This window comes from Schistocerca nitens, chromosome 3, assembly GCF_023898315.1.
Source record: "Schistocerca nitens isolate TAMUIC-IGC-003100 chromosome 3, iqSchNite1.1, whole genome shotgun sequence".
In the NCBI taxonomy this organism is placed as follows: domain Eukaryota; kingdom Metazoa; phylum Arthropoda; class Insecta; order Orthoptera; family Acrididae; genus Schistocerca; species Schistocerca nitens.
In genome coordinates, this window is record NC_064616.1 from 361,880,484 (window position 1) to 361,902,138 (window position 21,655).

Here is a 21,655-nt window from a genome sequence, read left to right on the forward strand (position 1 = left end):
ATAGTGAGGTATCACGTAACCATGTGCAGCATGTTGTTCAGAGAGGACATAAAGAGTTATTGTACTTAGGGCAATTGCTTTATCATACCCTATTCAGATAAGGAATGCAAAACAAGAAAGGAATCCTTGGTATTACATTCATTTCAAAATTAGACTCTACAACTCATACTACCCTAATATTTTGGTACATTGTGATTTTAACTTTTAATTTGTACTCTGCAATACTGTTATCTAGCCTTTCCAATCACGTTTACATCCACACAGCATTGCTGAAGACTAGTAAGAAGGAACACAAATTTGTTGCAAAAATTAATTAAAAGTTTGTATATGCCAGTTATGAAGGAAAATAAGTTTTTTATGACTTTTTCAAATGGTATGAAAAATTAACGAGGTTACATGTGAAGCCAACAAACTGTACAAATGGCAGTTTATACTCTGCACCAGCAATAAATATAAGGCCTTGTGGGGAGTTACAATGATAAAACACAGTGTGCTGCCAGTCTATAATTTACCGAAAAATGGTGTTCTGTAAATTTAAGACATAAGTAACGCAAATTGAGAAATTATGCCAAGCCTAGATGAGGTACCAAACAAGTATTGAAGCATGTCTTGTGATTAAAATGCATTGTGTTTCACGGATGGTAGCTTTGTAAAATTCTGATGAAGCTGTCAATATATTTGAAACAAAACATTTTACTCAATACTAACGACCAAATCTGCCTGTTAAGTCATCTTCAATTGAATATTTACATATGTCTGTATGTATATGGGATTAACAGATCTTACATTATGTCACAAAAGAAACAGGACATCTGAATACTCCAAGAGCATTGGAGTTTCATAAATCATACTAAAATGTACAACTCAGCGTTTCTATATCCAGATTCACACTTAAAGCTTAATACCCTACCTAGTATGAAGCTTTTTACTGTGGTTTTTGGGATGCCAGGTTCCTTGGAGTACCAGTACTGGATTATCTGATGTTTGGTTTTTTACTACAGCATTATGCCATACATGCCAACAGATGAAAACACGCACTTGAAATTCAGCAAACAGTTGAAACTAGTCAACTCTGTGGAATGAAACACTTTGTTTCAAACAAATTGGCTGCTTCTGCAGAAAAGATTAATAAAGACAAATTTCTTTAGCCAACTAACAAAAAAAACTTCACTGTTCTGTGAGATGATGCGTGCTTGATTGCCAATAGTGTAGAAATAAAATAAAACCAGAAAACTGAAATGAGCAACCTATTTTAGCCTTCTGTAATTATTTGAGTGTATTTTAATTCAACTGATAGCTCACATCCACAGAAATCTGTTTTTGTTTTTTTTTCGATTTTGAGAGCTGTAAACCAAGAGAAAACAGCAAAATCACAACACACAAACACGGGTCACGTTCAGACTACCCTCCACTACAACTCGGACTGCTCAACGCATGTACAAATGTTGCAGCTTGGGTGACCTAGAAAAAAATTTTCCAGCTAGTATCTGGCTGCTTGCTGCTTAGACAGCTGACAGACACATGTCAAGTAGCCAGAATTGGGAGAAGGTGCTGCTCATACACGATTACAGCTATGCGCCTGTGCTTGAGTGCACTGACAACTAATCAAATGAACCTAATGTGAACAGTTCTGTCATCATGCCCATTGAAAGAAGTTTGCTGCTACAAAGTATTGCACAGTTTTCATATTAAAGTCGTTGACAAGTTTTGATATCGGCAGATACTTGTGTGAGCAATGTGTATTGTTGTAAGTGGTGTATTTTATTTGTAATCTAAGTTTCATTTTGGTGCTATTCTCTCATTTGTGTTTTATTGCTGAAGTATTACTCTGCAGTGGTGGGCTACAGTAAAATTTATGATTAGAGTAACAGTTCCTATCACCAAAATGACAAAAATTTAACTGGAAATTGAAACAATGGAAAATTCCCAGAATTCTAAAAAATTCCTGGGTTTTTCCCTGCAACAGTTTAGCGGTGGTCATTCATCTTGGTGGATAGCTGGTCATACCAATATATTAAGCTTTGCAGTACTTGCAGTAGGGTTGGTATATGACATGGCTGCTTTCACAGGTGACTGTCTCAGAAGAGGTAGGATAAGCCTGTGACGGGACTGGAGTAGGAAGTGCTGAGTGGGTGGATAGGGCAAGTCTTGCACTTTGATCTTCCACAGGGATATGATCCATGTGGCAAGGAGTCAGGAGTAGGAGTGGCATAGGGATGGACTAGGCTGTTGTGTGGAACACTACTTTAGGAGATGTGGGAGGGGTCTGGGGCAGGATGTCACTCATTTCAGGGCACGATAGATAGATAAACAAAAGCCCTGGCAGAGGACATGGGTCAGTTGCTCCAGCCCGGAATGATATTGGGTGATGAGGTGGAACTCCTCTGCAGCTGCACAACTTCTTACGTATGCCTATGTTCATTTTCAACAAAACACTGAAAAACAATGAAATTAGAGGAAAAATACGAACATGTTGTTGTTGTTGTTGTGGTCTTCAGTCCTGAGACTGGTTTGATGCAGCTCTCCATGCTACTCTCTCCTGTGCAAGCTTCTTCATCTCCCAGTAACTACTGCAACCTACATCCTTCTGAATCTGCTTAGTGTATTCATCTCTTGGTCTCCCTCTACGATTTTTACCCTCCACGCTGCCCTCCAATGCTAAATTTGTGATCCCTTGATGCCTCAGAACATGTCCTACCAACCGATCCCTTCTTCTAGTCAAGTTGTGCCACAAACTTCTCTTCTCCCCAATCCTATTCAATACCTCCTCATTAGTTACGTGATCTACCCACCTTATCTTCAGCATTATTCTGTAGCACCACATTTCGAAAGCTTCTATTCTCTTCTTGTCCAAACTATTTACCGTCCATGTTTCACTTCCATACATGGCTACACTCCATACAAATACTTTCAGAAACGACTTCCCGACACTTAAATCTATACTCGATGTTAACAAATTTCTCTTCTTCAGAAATGATTTCCTTGCCATTGCCAGTCTACATTTTATATCCTCTCTACTTCGATCATCATCAGTTATTTTACTCCCTAAATATCAAAACTCCTTTACTACTTTAAGTGTCTCATTTCCTAATCTAATCCCCTCAGCATCACCCGATTTAATTTGACTACATTCCATTAGCCTAGTTTTGCTTTTGTTGATGTTCATCTTATATCCTCCTTTCAAGACACTGTCCATTCCGTTCAACTGCTCTTCCAAGTCCTTTGCTGTCTCTGACAGAATCACAATGTCATCGGCTTCCCTTTCATGCCCCTCGACTCTTATAACTGCCATCTGGTTTCTGTACAAATTGTAAATAGCCTTTCGCTCCCTGTATTTTACCCCTGCCACCTTCAGAATTTGAAAGAGAGTATTCCAGTTAACGTTGTCACAAGCTTTCTCTAAGTCTACAAATGCTAGAAATGTAGGTTTGCCTTTTCTTAATCTTTCTTCTAAGATAAGTCGTAAGGTTAGTATTGCCTCACGTGTTCCAACATTTCTACGGAATCCAAACTGATCTTCCCTGAGGTCCGCTTCTACCAGTTTTTCCGTTCGTCTGTAAAGAATTCGTGTTAGTATTTTGCAGCTGTGACTTATTAAACTGATAGTTCGGTAATTTTCACATCTGTCAACACCTGCTTTCTTTGGTATTGGAATTATTATATTCTTCTTGAAGTCTGTGGGTATTTCGCCTGTCTCATACATCTTGCTCACCAGATGGTAGAGTTTTGTCAGGACTGGCTCTCCCAAGGCCATCAGTAGTTCTAATGGAATGTTGTCTACTCCCGGGGCCTTGTTTTGACTCAGGTCTTTCAGTGCTCTGTCAAACTCTTCACGCAGTATCTTATCTCCCATTTCATCTTCATCTACATCCTCTTCCATTTCCATAATACTGTCCTCAAGTACATCGCCCTTGTAATAAACCCTCTACATACTCCTTCCACCTTTCTGCCTTCCCTTCTTTGCTTAGAACTGGGTTGCCATCTGAGCTCTTGATATTCATACAAGTGGTTTTCTTCTCTACAAAGGTCTCTTTAATTTTCCTGTAGGCAGTATCTATCTTACCCCTAGTGAGACAAGCCTCTACATCCTTACATTTGTCCTCTAGTCATCCCTGCTTAGCCATTTTGCACTTTCTGTTGATCTCATTTTTGAGACGTTTGTATTCCCTTTTGCCTGCTTCATTTACTGCATTTTTATATTTTCTCCTTTCATCAATTAAATTCAATATTTCTTCTGCTTCCCAAGGATTTCTACTAGCCCTCGTCTTTTTACCTACTTGATCCTCTGCTGCCTTCACTACTTCATCCCTCAAAGCTACCCATTCTTCTTCTACTGTATTTCTTTCCCCCATTCCTGTCAATTGTTCCCTTATGCTCTCCCTGAAACACTCTACAACCTCTGGTTCTTTCAGTTTATCCAGGTCCCATCTCCTTAAATTCCCACCTTTTTGCAGTTTCTTCAGTTTCAATCTGCAGTTCATAACCAATAGATTGTGGTCAGAATCCACATCCGCCCCTGGAAATGTCTTACAATTTAAAACCTGGTTCCTAAATCTCTGTCTTAACATTATATAATCTATCTGATACCTATTAGTATCTCCAGGATTCTTCCAGGTATACAACCTTCTTTTATGATTCTTGAACCAAGTGTTAGCTATGATTAAGTTATGCTCTGTGCAAAATTCTACAAGGCGGCTTCCTCTTTCATTTCTTCCCCCCAATCCATATTCACCTACTATGTTTCCTTCTCTCCGTTTTCCTACTGACGAATTCCAGTCACCCATGACTATTAAATTTTCGTCTCCCTTCACTACCTGAATAATTTCTTTTATCTTGTCATACATTTCATCAATTTCTTCATCATCTGCAGAGCTAGTTGGCATATAAACTTGTACTACTGTAGTAGGCATGGGCTTTGTGTCTATCTTGGCCACAATAATGCGTTCACTATGCTGTTTGTAGTAGCTAACCCGCACTCCTATTTTTTTATTCATTATTAAACCTACTCCTGCATTACCCCTATTGGATTTTGTATTTATAACCCTGTAATCACCTGACCAAAAGTCTTGTTCCTCCTGCCACCGAACTTCAAAAAAATGGCTCTGAGCACTATGGGACTCAACTGCTGAGGTCATAAGTCCCCTAGAACTTAGAACTACTTAAACCTAACTAACCTAAGGACAACACACACATCCATGCCCGAGGCATGATTCGAACCTGCGACCATAGCGGTCGCGCGGTTCCAGACTGTAGCGCCAGAACCGCTCGGCCACCAGCGGCCGGCCACCGAACTTCACTAATTCCCACTATATCTAACTTTAACCTATCCATTTCCATTTTTAAATTTTCTAACCTACCTGCCCGATTAAGGGATCTGACATTCCACGCTCCGATCCGTAGAATGCCAGTTTTCTTTCTCCTGATAACCACGTCCTCCTGAGTAGTCCCCGCCCGGAGATCCGAATGGGGGACTATTTTACCTCCGGAATATTTTACCCAAGAGGACGCCATCATCATTTAATCATACAGTAAAGCTGCATGTCCTCGGGAAAAATTACGGCTGTAGTTTCCCCTTGCTTTCAGCCGTTCGCAGTACCAGCACAGCAAGGCCGTTTTGGTTAATGTTACAAGGCCAGATCAGTCAATCATCCAGACTGTTGCCCCTGCAACTACTGAAAAGGCTGCTGCCCCTCTTCAGGAACCACATGTTTGTCTGGCCTCTCAACAGATACCCCTCTGTTGTGGTTCCACCTACGGTACGGCCATCTGTATCGCTGAGGCACGCAAGCCTCCCCACCAACGGCAAGGTCCATGGTTCATGGGGGAAGAATACGAACATATGATACTTAAAAATAAACTGATATCAAAATCAGCACAAAAATAATGCAAAAATTGGCAGGAAATAACAGTAAAATTGGACACACAACAAATTTTTTTTGCTGTACCTAGCCATAAGGAATGCAACTTACTTTCAGCAGTAGTAATTTCCTCCACATTCTACCATGCATATAAACGAGCATCACCTCCATTACACTTTCCTAAATCAGTGGACTATCATCTCCAGTTATATCAACCTTTCAACTGCACACTCATTGGCTACTGAAATGAACTGATTTTTGAACTCTTGTGATACTCAGGTGTACAAATGTTGGCCAAAATGTAATGCACACTCCACTGTACCTTGGTGACTATAGAGGCTACAGGGGAATTAAATTCTGTTGACACAAGCTTTGTTCCTTCACTGCCTAGCTTTCACCTAAGTTTTGTTTTCTGTTTGTTGTTTCAGGTAAATCAAAATGTAGAGTGTTAACACAATAACCCTTAAAACCAATGAACAGTGATCACATTACTTTATAAATTCAGGGATTTATTTTCATGAATGACTGAAACAAATTTAATGAGGATAATTCATGTCAACAGAATAATCAGAACAAAGAGTACACTGCTACTGGCCACTGAACAGCTGTATAAATTACCAGGAAATATGGTGTCAGGTTCCTAGATTAATCAAGCAAAGTGGAGTAATTTACATTGCTTTTTAAATTCAGCCATTGAACAGAGACAAAGTGGAAGATGTGCTGAATTTTTCAACTTTTTCTGACAAAGGTTTGACCAACAGATCAGCTTACCAAAATGAAGTCCACAGTTAATACTTCAAAATGCACTACTTGATCAGGTACACACTGAATTCTCTTTCCGAAACATCCATGTTAAGAATTTTTCTAGCTCACCTATAAAGTGAAACTACTATGAAGTACTAGTGCTACAATGACCTGCCATATTAAATAGTATTCTGGTAAATATGAAATCTGAGAAGACGCCTTACCTTTAAGTTTACGAAGAGATTCTCTCATAACATGGATATTGTGAATATCCAGAAATACTAATTCCGCATTTTGATAAGCATCTTCGGATTCGTAGCCACCGCCTTTAGCCTTGTTGGCAATTGCATTAGCACTATAAAAGGACAGACATAACATCAAACATGAGGGAAACAAAAACTATCTTACAATAAGATATATTACAAAATCTATAAGCAATATACAATTATTGTCGTACTGGATGTTGGATCACAAGCAATGAAAAATTAGCCATGGCCTATGTCTTGCAGACATACAATATTTAGTTTCCAAATACACACTAAAAATAATTAATTTTATTTGTATTGTTTTAAGACTTAATACAACAACCATAATAAAATCAATAATACTTGTAAAAAAATAAATGTCACTAGCATAAGACGCAAGACAGTAGCATGTACATGACTCAAAAGTGAAGAGCAATCACAGTGCTTGCAACATCTGTAGTTTACAACTTGTAAGAATGATGGATAATAGAAATTGTGTACCAATAGCTAAAAAGTTCACTTTCTCACAGAGAAATAGCCCAGGATACACTAACCTATTTTTATACCTTTTGGATTTGCTCTTATAAGCATACATGTTTAAGGTGAAAAGTTTTCATTTTAACACATAGACTATTTCCAACAACAGGATTTTGTTTTTGTTATTAAAATACATTTTTGGAATAATTTCAGTAAGGCGTTAATTTGATCCTGTAGAAAAGTCTTTTACAAAGCGTTTCAAATCCTCACCATGTAAAGTGGTGCAGTAGTATGACATTGGACTCATACTTGTGAGGACATCAGGTCAGTTGCCACCAGATTTCAGTTTTTCCATGATATTCTTAAATCTCTTAAAGTGTATGCCAGGACAGTTCTCTTGAAAGGGCAGTTTTAATTTCCTTCCTCAGTGTGAGCTTGTCACTGTCAACCCTACTCTTCCCTCTTCATTGATGTCTGGTACACTCATTCAATTGGCAAACGGAAATACCAAGCCAAAGTCCCCCCCCCCCCCCCAAAATGGTAACTCAATGCTTTCACAGACTGCCTGGGCCAGGAGCTGTAATGGTAGAGCACTTCAGAGGCCACTTGCAGAATATTGGTAATAATGTCTTGCTGTTGTAGTGGATGGTGACTTCAACTTGCCAGGCACAGATTGGGAGTCATGCTATCAAAACTAGGGCCAGAGACAGAGATTCATGTCTTTATTCTTGATGTCTTGTCCAAAAATTACTTCCAACAGATAATTCTGGAACCAATTTGTGAAGGTAGCATCTCAGACGTCCCAGCAACAAACAGACCTGAACTTATAGAGTCAGTTAATGCAAAGGACGGTATCAGTGATCATACGGCTGCAATACCTACTGTGACTAAGGGTTTTACAAGGAATGTGAAGAAAGGAAGAAAGATACTTTTGCTTAACAAGAGTGACAGAATACAAAATGCTGAGTATCTGAGTAGTAAGCATCAAATATCCGGTGCTGATGATGAAGATATGCAACACAAATGAAAAAATTCAAATGCATCATTCAATATGCCTTGGAGAAGTACATTCCGAGTAAGGTCATAAGGGTTGGGAAAGAGCCATCATTGTTTAATAGCCATGTTAGGTAAGAAACTTCCTGGAAGATTAAAACTGTGTGCCCAACTGAGACTCGAACTTGTTCTGCATGTTAGGTAACTTATGTATACTTCATCACTGATTCACGAGAAGTCAAAACCGAGCTGACAAACAAAAGCTGAATGAAGCGAAAATGGGTGTAAGGAGACCAATGAGAGAAGTGTTCAAAGACTTTGAAGTGAAGTTTTGTCAACTGATCTAACTAAAAATGCTACAATGTTTTGGTCTTGTGTAAAATCAGCAAGCATTTGAAATCTTCTATTCAACCACTCAGTGACCATACTGGCACCAGAATGGGAGATAACAGAGAGAAGGCCGAAATATTGACTTTGGTCTTCCAAAATTGTTTGACTGCAGATCATCTTAACATCTTCCCCATATGGATGCTGAAACGGCAGATGTTGAGATAACCGACTGTAAAATGTGAAAGAAACTACTATCACTTAATAGTGGAAAGTCATCAGGACCAGATGAGATAACTGTAAGATTCTACAAAGATTACACAAGAGAACTTGCTCTCCTTCTAGCAGCAATTTATTGTAGTTTGCTGGAGCAATGAAGCGTATCTAGCAACTGGAAAAAAAGTGCAGGTCATTCCCATTTTCAAGAAAGGTCTTAGTACATAATTATACGCTTACATCAATGACGTCAGTCTGTTGTAGAATTATGAAACATATTTTATGCTCAAGAATTATGACATTTGGAGAAGGAAAAGCTTAGGAAAATATTCTCTTATAAAAAATCAACATGGACTCTGCAAACAGGTATCCTACGAAACTCAGCTCGCTCTATTCATCCATGAGTACCATAGTGTTGTAAGCAACAGTCCTCAGGTAGATGCCATGTTCCTTGATTTCAGGAAGGCATTTGACACCATTCCACACCGCCGTTTAGTGAAAAAATATGAGCTTATTACTGAATACTGGATCAGACCTGTCAATGGATTCAAGACTTCCTTGCCAGCAGAATTCAATATATCACACATAACAGAGCAAAATTGACAGACTGAAGCAGAATTATTACATTGTGAGTCTCAAATAGCACAATATACTTGCTATTCGCAAGTACCACCTGGATATTGTAGGAAAATTTGAGACAAGATGGCCTGGAAATAACGACTTTAGATCAGCAGACTTCAGAATAATACACAGTGGAAACCAACAGTCAGGAGTGAAAGGAGTAGATACTGTGTTAACAAAGAAATGGATGCATAATGTGCTGAACACCTTTTTCATGTGAGTAATAGGATATTAATAATGAAGTTAAAAGTTAGCACTGTTGACATAACAATAATTCAAATATATTTTTTCATGACAAACAGTAATGACACAGAAAAAGAATGTTTATGTCTCCATTGAACACTTAATGGAAATGATAAACACAAAGGACAATGTTATTCTTATGGGAGATGATAACATGTTAGTCAGCACATCAAGACAACCCTGAGCATGCTGTTAAGTACAGATTGGGAAGAATGAATTCAAGAGGTGGGAAGTTATTAGAATTTTCTAAACATGAGATGGTTATAAAAAATAGATGAAGCTCTAAAGAGAAGGAACTATATGTGGAAGACACCTTGTGATAGTGGGATATATATATAACTGATTATATAGTAGTACAGCAGAGGAACAGAAACCAAGTACAATCTAGTCACAGTTTCCCTAGTGTTAATATACACCATCCATCCAAAAAGGTTCCATGACGGATTTCATTCCTGGCATATAAGCAACATCAGTGCACTAACTATGGTGGCAGCTTGTACTAACTACTGTAAACAACAGCATTGCATTTGACCAGTCAGTTGCGAGCAGACAGTATTAAGCAGTGGATGAGTGGCCACAGCATATCAAGAACGCCTGCGATGACCTGACTGAAATGCAGAACGCTGAAAATTCTTTTCTGGAAAAAATTGTAATGGGTGACGAGACTGTGTTATCAATCTGAACCTACTACAAAACAACAAAGTACAGAAACTCACATGAAGGGTCAACATTTTGACATAACCAAAGTGCAATATCAGATTTAAGAAGCACCAGCTGAAATATCCAACGAAATGAGCAATATTTAAACTGATGGATGCACTTGTTGTGCGTGAATTCAAGCAAGCAACAACTGAATCAGACAATGAAGAAAATTGTTGAGATATTATCAAGTCAAATACAACAAATGCAGCCACAGACATATTAGGAATAGCAAAGTTAAAACCCAGGAATCTTGGATCACCCCAGAAATGTTGGAACTCAATCACAAAAGGAACAGTCACTAAAGAAAAAAGACGAAGAAAAAAAAAAACACAAAAAAACACACACACAGAAAGAGAGAGAAAGAGAGAAAAGTCTTCCTCAATGTAAATCAATCAAAAGCAGGGTAACAACAACATGCCATTCAGAGAAAGAAGAGTGGCTGGGAGAAATTAGGAAAGAAATAGAAGACAATTTTAAATTCAGAAAACAGGATGATGTTTGGTCCAAGATTAAACTGTTGCAGCACAGACAGAGAACCAAGAGTAAATGAGTGAATAAAAATGGGGAGCTGCTATTTGACAAGAAGAGGAAAGTGACCAACGGAAAGCACATATTTAAGACCTTTACAGTGATGGTGAAATTGGGGAGTTTACATGAGTATACTGAAGAAGAAAAAGTAAGTGATGAGTCAATAAGAGATCCCCCCCCCCCCCAAAAAAAAAAGTTCAGAGTTCTTTTCCTTGTACTAAATAGGTCAAAATCAAAGCAATAGGTATATATGACATCCCTGCAAAGCTCTTATAAAGACAGAAGTGACAACATCAAAAGTAAATTGTTAACTGTGGTATTGAGATGTTATGAAGACAGTATCACATCACCTGACTTCACAAAAAATAGAACTATCATTACCCAAGAGGCAATGGTCTGATGTGGATAAGGAAGTGTGGAAAACTTAGCATGGAGCCCTGATGGACAGAGTTCTCTTGGACCTGTGTGGAGCTGAACGATATACAAACTCCAACCTGAAATGGCTGGAGGGTTGAAAATTGTCAAGTAAAAATCAGTGGGGAGCCTTGAAAGCCCCAGTCATGGAGGGTAAACATATGTGATTTCAACAAACTATGTCGAATGCAATGTGTAGGTAAAAAAAGACTGCCATGAGATATTGGTGTTTAGAAAAAGACTGTTTGATAATTGTTTCCAATAAATCCAGACTATCAGTTGTGGATCGTCTCTCTCAGAAACCACACTGATAGGGGGAGAGAAGGTCCCACGATTCGAGAACTCAACATAATAGTCAGGATATCACAGTTTGCAGAACACATTGGTAAGGCTAATCAGTTACTAGCTGTCTACACACAATGTGTTTTTGTCTGAAGGATCAGGATGACACTATTCCTCCATTGTAAATAAAAACACTTTACAGCTCAATACAATTGAAGACCAAGAGTTGATGTGTCCCTCAGAGAATTATGCAGCTTTTCTGCTTGGGTAAGGGGAGTTGAGGCCCCTGGAGATGATGCTATAGGAACCACAAGAGGGGAGGGCCTATGTCCCACACAGTCTAATGTACTTGTTTGACAATCAAGAGTCCAACGTTGAGGGAATAAGTGCTTAAGGTACTGCTGACAACCTCACCACAGTAGGAGCAAAATTTGATACCACTGGGATGGGATGTACTTTTTCTAGGTGGTTCTAGACTTTTAACCAGGGTAGCACACTTTGGATATCGGGGTGGGAGTGGGGGTGCTTTCCATGATGTGGCCAACCACAGTCTTCACAAGTTGGGTTGTTCATACTTGTACAATGTGAGAGACATGCCTATAGTGTTGGCATTTAAAGCATGCATCGGAGGTGTGATCAAAAAGTAACAGGAATTTTTTAACTTTGTGGGCTTCATAAATCCAATTTTCAATTTTTTTTATCTTGTTGATATGCATGTTCCTGGTGTAGGTTTGCATTTTCAGTGTAGTGAATATGTAGTTTACTGTTGACAGTCGAAAAGGCTGTGTGTTTTTTTCAAGTGCTCGGCAGATTTTTAGTTACCAAAAAGATGGATCAAAGAATTTCAATTAAATTTTACTTGGGAAATGGATTGAAGTGCTGCACCTCATTCAAAATGTTGATTCTGGGTTCTGTTGAAACTACTACAAGTAAGACAAGAGTTTATGGGTGGTATAGTTTATGAGTGGTATAAACATTTCAAATAGGGTCAAGAAGACATTGAAGGTGACAACAACCCTGGATGTCCTAGCACATCACTTACTGACAATAATGTAAAAGAAATAAAGAAAATGGTTCTGAAAAATTGCAGTATCACCATTAAAGAATTTGCTGATGGTGTCAGCACATCCTTTGGTTCACACTCAGCAATTTTTTTTGGACTTTTGGGCATGAAACTTAACAGCAAAGTTTGTTCTGAAATTGTGGAATTTCAACCAAAAACAATGTTGCGTAGACATTACTCATGAATTTCTGAATTAACTCAACAATGATCCAGAACTTGTAAAGAAGGTTATAACAGGTGGTGAAACATGTATACAGGCACTACACCGAAAACAAAGCCCACTCATCCTAAAGGACACTGCTTGAAGAGCCAATTCCAAAAAAATTGACAAGTTCGATCACATGTGAAGTTTCTTCTCACCATTTTCTTCTACTATAATGGGATGGTGCATGATGAGTTTCTATCTGACAGCTGTACAGTCAATAAGGAATACTAACTGGAAGTCATGCACCAAATGGCTGAAGCAATCTAAAGAAAGCTACCAGAAGTGTGGCGAATCATTACTGGAAGTTTCATCATCACATCACAGCTGCTCAGATCTCAATGTTGTTTTTTTCTCTCTCTCTCTCTCTCTCTCTCTCTCTCTCTCTCTCTCGGGGGAGGGGGAAATAAAAATAAATAAATAAATCTTTATGTTGCCTCAGCCAACATATTTGCTGGACATTGCCCCTGCGGCTTCTTTCTATTTCCGAAGCTGAAAAGAACAACAAAAAGACATCTTTTTGCCACCACTGATGTGATAAAAACAGAATCACTGAAGGAGCTTAACATTATAATGAAAAGCGAGTTTCTGAAGTGCTTCCAAGATTGGAAAAACCGCTGACCCAAGTGTATTGTGGTATATCTGAGAGGGATTACTTTGAAGCAAAACTATCCAGCATGAGTCACAAAAAGAGCAACGAAGGGTTCCATGATCTTCGTCGTGGAAAAATGTGGAAGTGGCCTGAAAAAGAGAACTTCTAGAATATGCTGCAGAAGACCCTGTCAAAATTATCAGCCCAATGGAGCAAGTTGAGTGGGACAAAGTAGTAGTAGTAGTAGTTGTTGTTGTTGTTGTTATTGTTGATGATGATGATGATGAATAAATAAAGATTCTTTAAAAAAATTCCTGTAAGTTTTTAATCACACATTTTATATGACATACGAAGTGGACTCTTCCCTTCTCCAAGTTTTTGCTTAGTTCCTCATCCATCTGCAAGTCCTGGTGAAAAACAAAACCTTGCACTATCTTCTAGATCTTACAGGGTGTTACAATAACAGGCATGTTACAGGGTGTCTTAGAAGAGATTAACACTGTGGACTGGGTAGTGCTGAATGGTTAATAAAAGTTTATGTACCAACAAACAAATAAAAATATCCATATTTTCATGTAATATTGCTAGCCAAATCAAACCAAATAAAATTTAACATCAGTGCAATTTTTATGCAGGATTCAAAATTCCCCTTCTCGTCTTTCCTGGAATGAAACACTTTTACCAGTCTAGTACCAACCAAATGTTAAAAATATTTCTTTTAATAGCTGAATAAACATAGAAAAGATTTACAGTTTTTACAATAGTGCAGCACTTATGTGTAACAAGAACAAAACATTTTAGCAGAACATCTGTTACATAAGTACAGAAAATAATAATTAATAATTGCATACAAACCTTGGTCTTGCATCCATAATGAACAGTTTGTGTGATTGAGCATTTGCATCCATAATAAGCTGAATGTAACGCTCATCTTCACGTGAACGTTTACCACCGACACCCACCAATGGCTGAGAGCATCGTGTTATGGTGGCTTGGCTCTCTGGATGTATCCACGACAGTACTGGCACACGGCCTCTGCTTCGAAATGCGGCCACAGCTCTCAAGTCATCGTCTGTAGCTTGTGCAGGAACGGCCCACACTGCTGGGTAACTATCACATATCTCGTAGCTCTCATTAAGCTTGCAGATTTTCCAAGTGTCATTAGGGACTGACTGAAAAATAGAAGGCAAAAGAAAAACCACAAAATAAAGATAGTACTTATCACAAACTCCATGCAATGGGTTACTTTATTGTTAAGTGCTACCTTGTGTCTTGTTTTCCTTCTGTTACAGGTCTCAAATTCTTGTGTATTCTCCGGGAATGGGAAATACACTGAGATGACAGAAGTCATGGGATTGCAATATGCAAGTATATAGATGGTGATAGTGTTGTGAACACAAGGTATAAAGGGGCAGCACTCTGGCGCAGCTATCATTAGTGCTCAGGTTATACATGTGAAAAGGTGTCTGACATGAAGACTGTCACACAACAGGAATTAACAGACTTTGAACACAGAATGGTAGTTAGAGCTAGATACTTGGACATTCCATTTTGGGAATCATTACGGAATTCAATATTCTGAGAGCCACAGTGCCAAGGGTGTGCCAAGATTACCAAATTTCAGGCATTACCTCTCACCACAGACAACACATTGGCCAATGGCCTCCACTTAATGACAGAGCAGAGGTGTTTGCATAGAGTTACCACTGCTAACAGGCAAGTAACAATGTGTGAAATAACTGCAGAAATCAATGTGGGGCAGACAACACATCACTGCCTATAGTGCCCCTTCTGGTCTTGTGACCAGATCAGTTGGATCCTAGACAAATGGAAAACTGTGGCTTGGTCAAATGAGTAGTGATTTCAGTTTGTAAGAGCTGATGGTAGGGTTTGAGTCTGACACAGATTCAATGAAGTCATGGACCCAAGTCATCAACAAGGCACTGTGCATGCTCGTGGTGGCTCCATAATGATGTGGGCTGTGTTTACACAGAATGGACTGGGTCCTCTGGACCAGCTGCACCAATCACTGACAGGAAATAGTTATGTTCGGCTACTTGGAGACTATTTGCAGCAATTCATGGGCTTCATGTTCCCAAACAATGATGGAATTTTTATGGGCGACAATGGGCCATGTCACTGGGCCACAATTGTTTGTGATCGGTTTAAAGAAGATTCTGGACAATACAAGCAAATGATTTGGCCACCCAGATTGTCTGACTTTAATCCTATCCAAAAAATTATCAGACATACAGTAATCACGGGTCAGCTTGTGCACAAAATCCTGCACTGGCAACACCTTCACAACTATGGACAGCTATAGAGGTAGCATGGCTCAATATTTCGGCAGGGTACTCATGGCGCCTTGTTGAGTCCACTCCACGTCCAATTGCTACACTATGCTGGGCTAAAGGAGGTCCGACACAGTATTTGGAAGTATCATATGACCTTTGTCACTTCAGTGTATGACTAAGGAATACAAATAATAAAGAGAACAAATAAAACATACAAAATAAAGAACAGCCAGTGCAGACAGATAAAATGAGAAAAGCAAGTATACCCGTACGTCAGTTAATCTAGAACACAGTTTCTCTCCCTTTTATTGTAGAAGTAACTGATCACATCAGAAAGATTTTAGAGGAACCTTATACCAGACTGAAATTTGGGCCAACAAAAAAAATGTTTTAAATACTCTGATCAGGAAAGGATAAAAACCCTCCTCTGTTGGCATGTGAGGTACAGAAACTATGTACATGTGATAAAATCTACAGCGGAGCCACAATGTAAAGAGAACACCCAGCTGGAGGAACATGAAAGTCTTTGCCAAATAGAGGAAGGGACGGAGAACAACATCTTTAGTGGAGCATACTCCCCAACTGGGAAAACGTGAAGTTTTCTGAAAGCAAAAATTTATTTACAATGACAAACTACTATTCACAGTTATGTAGAGCAGCTATCAGTATGTATAAATATGGGGTTAATTTTAATAAGAAGTCATAAAACTTGGGGATGTATGGACAGTTGCTCCACAGAATCGTTATATAAGTTTTATCTTTGGCAGATAACAATCAGTAGTTAAGGTTTATCTCCGAGAAGGATTCTCTCTGCCGAAAACATGTAAACTTCGACTATGCCCTTTTCCACAGTATTTTGTCACTTTCTGACGCCTGACCTGTCAGTCAGCGGAACAAAGAGTACCTCTGAGGATATCCAACAGAGATCTGGAAAAAACATTAGAAACGGTAAAGTATTATGTATCACAACCATACCACCTGGATGACTCGCAAGCAGCTAAGACATATTGTCATAGAAGCATTCACTATACGATCTTTAAAATAAGGTATTCAGAATTTCCAAGAGGACTAAAAAGTGAACATACAAACTCCTGTTATAGCACACAATCACCACACTAATGGCAATACATATGGTTCTCCAAATTATGTGTCAGTAATCATCAGTACAAGTTGCTGACAACAAGAAAATTAACAGGGAAAATGTCCCCTCAATGACAAAAACAACACTAGGTAATGTAGCACTGTTTGAAACACTACATGAATTCTTAAGCAGCACAAAACTTTCTATTTTATTTCAAACTCCATTTCAGTTGAGATCTTGTAATATTAAAAGTTCTGTAGTGACGTTCTTGCAGAATGTAAATACTTTTGGATCAAAGGAGACTACTCACCAAAAAACAGAAGCACTGAGTTGTTGATGCGCACGCACACGCGCTAAAGGAAGAAAACATTGCTAGCTTTTGCATTTATCCTTTTGTGTGTCCCTGTCGACAACTCAATGCTTCTGCTTTTTGGTGAATATTAAAAATTCTTATTTTACAATCAATTGAAATGTTATACTTTCTTTTAAATATTTTTTGCTCTGGTTCACAATCAGAAATCTCTTGTTGAGCTTCTCTGAAAGTGTTTTCAACTTCATCACTAATAATCAATTCTTTATCAATTACAATTTTTTCTAGCAAATTTTGTAAATTATGCTGATGAAAATCATCTGCTTTTAGCATTGACTCCTCAGTAATTGTCAGAGAAGATTCTTCTGTGATCAGGCTGCATTGTGCAAGAAACTGCTTCTAATAAGTAATGGTATTTTTAAACACAATTTCTGAATATATTTGCACTGCCTGTTCTTGAGGGATCATGTTCACCAGCAGCTTGTGTGACTGACATGATACTTACTCTTACTTAATGTATTTATAAGCAGTAATAACTTTACTGCACCTAAGTTACACCATTCCAAAAGTTAACGGAACAAATGAGGATTTTGACCATCATCTGTTCTCTTGGAACAGAGATTTCTGCCCTGCTTCCTTTGGCAATCTTTTGCTAACAAATAGATTGCAGTAAAAGAATTGATGTTCAATAAACCTAACTCATAAATTGGAACAAAAGGGCTATGAATATAGATTAAAACATAAGTGATAAAATAATTTATCACTAGATTCAGAAGGATGTAGGTTGCAGTAAGTACTGGGAGATGATGAAGCTTGCACAGGATAGAGTAGCATGGAGAGCTGCATCAAACCAGTAGTCTCAGGACTGAAGATAACAACAACAACAACAACAACAACAACAATCAAATTTTAATTTATTACAAATATATTTTCATGAGAATAGTATTATAACTAAAAAGAATTTTATTTTTATTACAAAATCATTATTCAAAATTTGTTAATTTACTTTTCAATTTGATTAAAATAAGAAATTAAGTTACATTTAAAAAGAAGTTGCTTCAAGTAAGAATAAAAGCAGCAATTTCTTGATTATGAAGTTAGAACTCCAGACACTCAGCTAGGGGTGACACTGTTTAAAGCCATAAATTTTGTATACTTAACAGCACTTGGAAATCTTCAAAGTCAAATTTTTGGGTGTGTTTCAAAGTGCATCAAACTGCTTCAGGAAACTGATCTCTGGACATTGACCTTCAAATACTAAGATCAGGAAGAAAATCTAAGTCGGAGAATACATAAGGTCCCCTTGCAGGGCACAACAGGCAAACATATTGAAGGAAGATTAGAGTTTAATGTCCTGTTGACATCTAGATCATTAAAGATGGACCAAACATAATGTGAACAGTAGCAATAACGTAGTTCACAGATTCCAAATTCACAAAATTTTCCAGCAGTGTTCATTTCCTCTGAAAGTACAAATGCCCACTGAGGATGTCATGACTGTGGTGAACCACATTTGGGTGAAGGCAAACACAGTTGTGATTTTTCTAGAACATGGACACCATCATGTTTTACATATGGAAAGACACAGAGACTAAAGATTGAGGACAATTTATTAATAAATTTTATGTAGCAGGCTGCACTGAAACACGGCCACCACTATAACCTTGTCAACTGATTTATATTTGTACTAACATCAATATGAAGAATAATTTTGCAAACATTACAGTTTGTTTAAGGGTTTCAACTTATTTAAAATTTAACACAAAGATAATAATTGTTAAGTATACAAAAATCAGCAGTGTTATTTTAAAAGACATCATCCTGTTATTTGTTTTTTTTTTTTTAATTGATTTACAGAAATCACTGAAAACCAAAACCTGACTGATCACCATGTGGAGTTATGAACCCTTTTCCTCCAGAAAAGGGGCCTGAGCCTTAACCAATGTGCTATGAAGAACTATCAACCTTTCATGGCCAACACATTATGAGACAAATTAAAGAACAGAATTTTCAAAACTAAATAAATTGCAAGAGTGAACTCACAAATTGTCAGGATGCTATTACGAAACTATGCACTCATACCCAGTCATTTCAGTCAGTTCTTTTTTACAACTCTTACTAACTAAAGGACTCAATAGAATAGTGAAGAAGATTTCTCATTTCTTACCAGGCGTTTCAGCTCGGCTATTGGTTCATGTACAGCCCATCCATTCTCTGTAAAAGTTTCTGAATACTCAAATGCAAAAAGTGGCAACTTGTGTGATAATGGAAATGCATAATGTTGCAATTTTTCAAAAACATTTCTTCTTGAATGGTTTTCCTGTCAAAACAGTACATCAGTGAGAACAACAACTTAGTATTTATGTGAGCAAAAATTTGAAAGTTATGATATTAATTCCACAAATGAAGAACAACCAGCATTTCAGAAATGATGTCCACTGGAAAAAAAAAAAAAAAAAAAAAAAAAAAAAAAAAAAAAGCGGGGGGGAATTCACCATGTAATTTACAATTTTTCCTGCAAAAATTATGAAAGATATTCAGCAGTTGGAACACTTCTCATTTTCATAGCACACAGCACACTCAAAAAGGCAATTACAAAATGCAAAACCTGAGGTAAAAATGTGATTTGTTAGAAGCCCTTTGAGCACAGTCATTTTTGTCAATGTAGACACAGATACTAAAATACAGTTTAAAGAGAAAATTAAAACTTAAATAAAAATGGGAAGTGTTTCAAAGTCTTTTGAAGTCAGTGGCAAGCAAAATTTCTAAAATGCCGCAAGCATAAACTTCATATCACGGATAACATTTTTATGTATTTAGGTAAAATAAAACTCAGTTTCAATATGCAAGATACCTCAAACACTTCAGATTGAAAACTCTGCAGATAGTAGGGGATCCTAAATTAAGTAACTGACAAAAAAATTATGAACCCAGAAAGAATAGCAACTGGAACACAATTTCACAAAGATGCATTCAGTCAAGAGTACTGGAACTGCCACAACAAACATGATGGTGTTGAGGATTATGAAAGATTAAGTGCAATTAATTTAATGTTTGAGGAAATACTGGGAATCTCCCATAGAGGCACTAGACACAGTACCAGTATCTGAAGATGCCTCAACATACACCTGCAATTTCCAGGTATGTTAGTATATTCTCCCAGTGAACTGCAATTGGTACCATATGATAAAGTCAATCCTCTTCTCTGGCCACAAGAGAAAGATGGCCACCACCCACAGAGGGTTCCCACAATCTATGAACAAAACCCCATTAATTGTTCACCTGCCACTTTCATGTTCCATATAATGTGTGTCACGTTACATCACTTACTCGCAAATGGCAACACCCTGTCTTTGGGTAAGCTATTCCATGCACTGACTGCTATTGCTTAGAAAAGAGGCATCACGTTACTGTCAGCAGTGAATCTCAATCCAATTTCACAAAAGTACCATGTGTGTGTATTTATGAACCAAATGGAATGGGTGAAACCTCATAATGTGGAGGATGCCACACTTGCCACATTGACATTGACAGTACGTGGTCTGAGGAATCATCTGGTTGGACTTGCGATCACTTTTACAGCACACTAGTAAGTGCTGATGACACCAACACAGTATTTATTCATGGACAACCTGTCTATGAACTATTTGTCTTATGTTGAGGAATTCTCATGGGAAGGATAAGCTCTCATTCTGTCTTTGACCCAGTGTTAATCTGTAGGATGTAAAGAGCCATTTGCAACAGCTAACTGTCAATTCTGACATTTTCAGGTGATTTTACAGTAAGTCTCACAAAATAGCAATTTTGTAGCAAGTCACACAACCTCACAAAAAAATAATGTTTAGTTTGATTTTACCACTCTTAAACTATCCCTTCTGGGTTTCTAACCTTCCCTGTCAGTGAGAGTACGTGATTTACACAATAACATTTAAATGATACAATGTGTCTGGAAACTGACAGAGGCTGAGAGCTAACAATTAACTGTTTATCAATTAAGAAAAAAAAAAAAAAAAAAATAGAGCGAATACTGCACAATATGTGCTATTGTGGGTTTGTCACAATGTCATCTATTCTCTTTGGATAGAAATCAGCATAATTCAATTAACATGGTAACAGTAAAAAAAAGTGGATTGGATGCAATTTCAAATTTGCTGCAAATTTTTTCTTAACTTCCAAGGAGGATGACAACACCTCATGGGTATGATGACACACACAAAAGGGGAATACTTACTTATTTTTTAAGGTAATTTAAAGACCTTGGTGGAATACAAGTAATGGAAGCAGTAAAGGTAATAAATAACTCACTGAACAGTTTGGGCCACCTCCCTGGACACTGACCACTATCTGTTCAATGGCTCCGTACAAACATCTGTCACTCTCAGACTCATTAATCATGAATAGTACCCACATTTTTATAGCTGCTATGCCTTCCACACTAAAAAGTATCTCCTGTATAGTCTTGC

General features: G+C 37.9%; 1 protein-coding gene across 2 annotated transcripts in view; it reads right to left on the reverse strand.

The window, feature by feature from the left end:
* Positions 1–21,655, reverse strand: part of LOC126248309 (myotubularin-related protein 2) — a 198,558-nt gene that overhangs the window by 92,362 nt on the left and 84,541 nt on the right. For both annotated transcript variants that reach the window (XM_049949182.1, XM_049949181.1), the window contains 3 exons: positions 19,360–19,512; positions 14,363–14,679; positions 6,827–6,957 (listed from right to left, as the gene is read on the reverse strand). In XM_049949182.1, the coding sequence (XP_049805139.1) occupies positions 6,827–6,957; positions 14,363–14,679; positions 19,360–19,512 (601 nt within the window). The remainder of the gene's footprint in view (positions 1–6,826; positions 6,958–14,362; positions 14,680–19,359; positions 19,513–21,655) is intronic.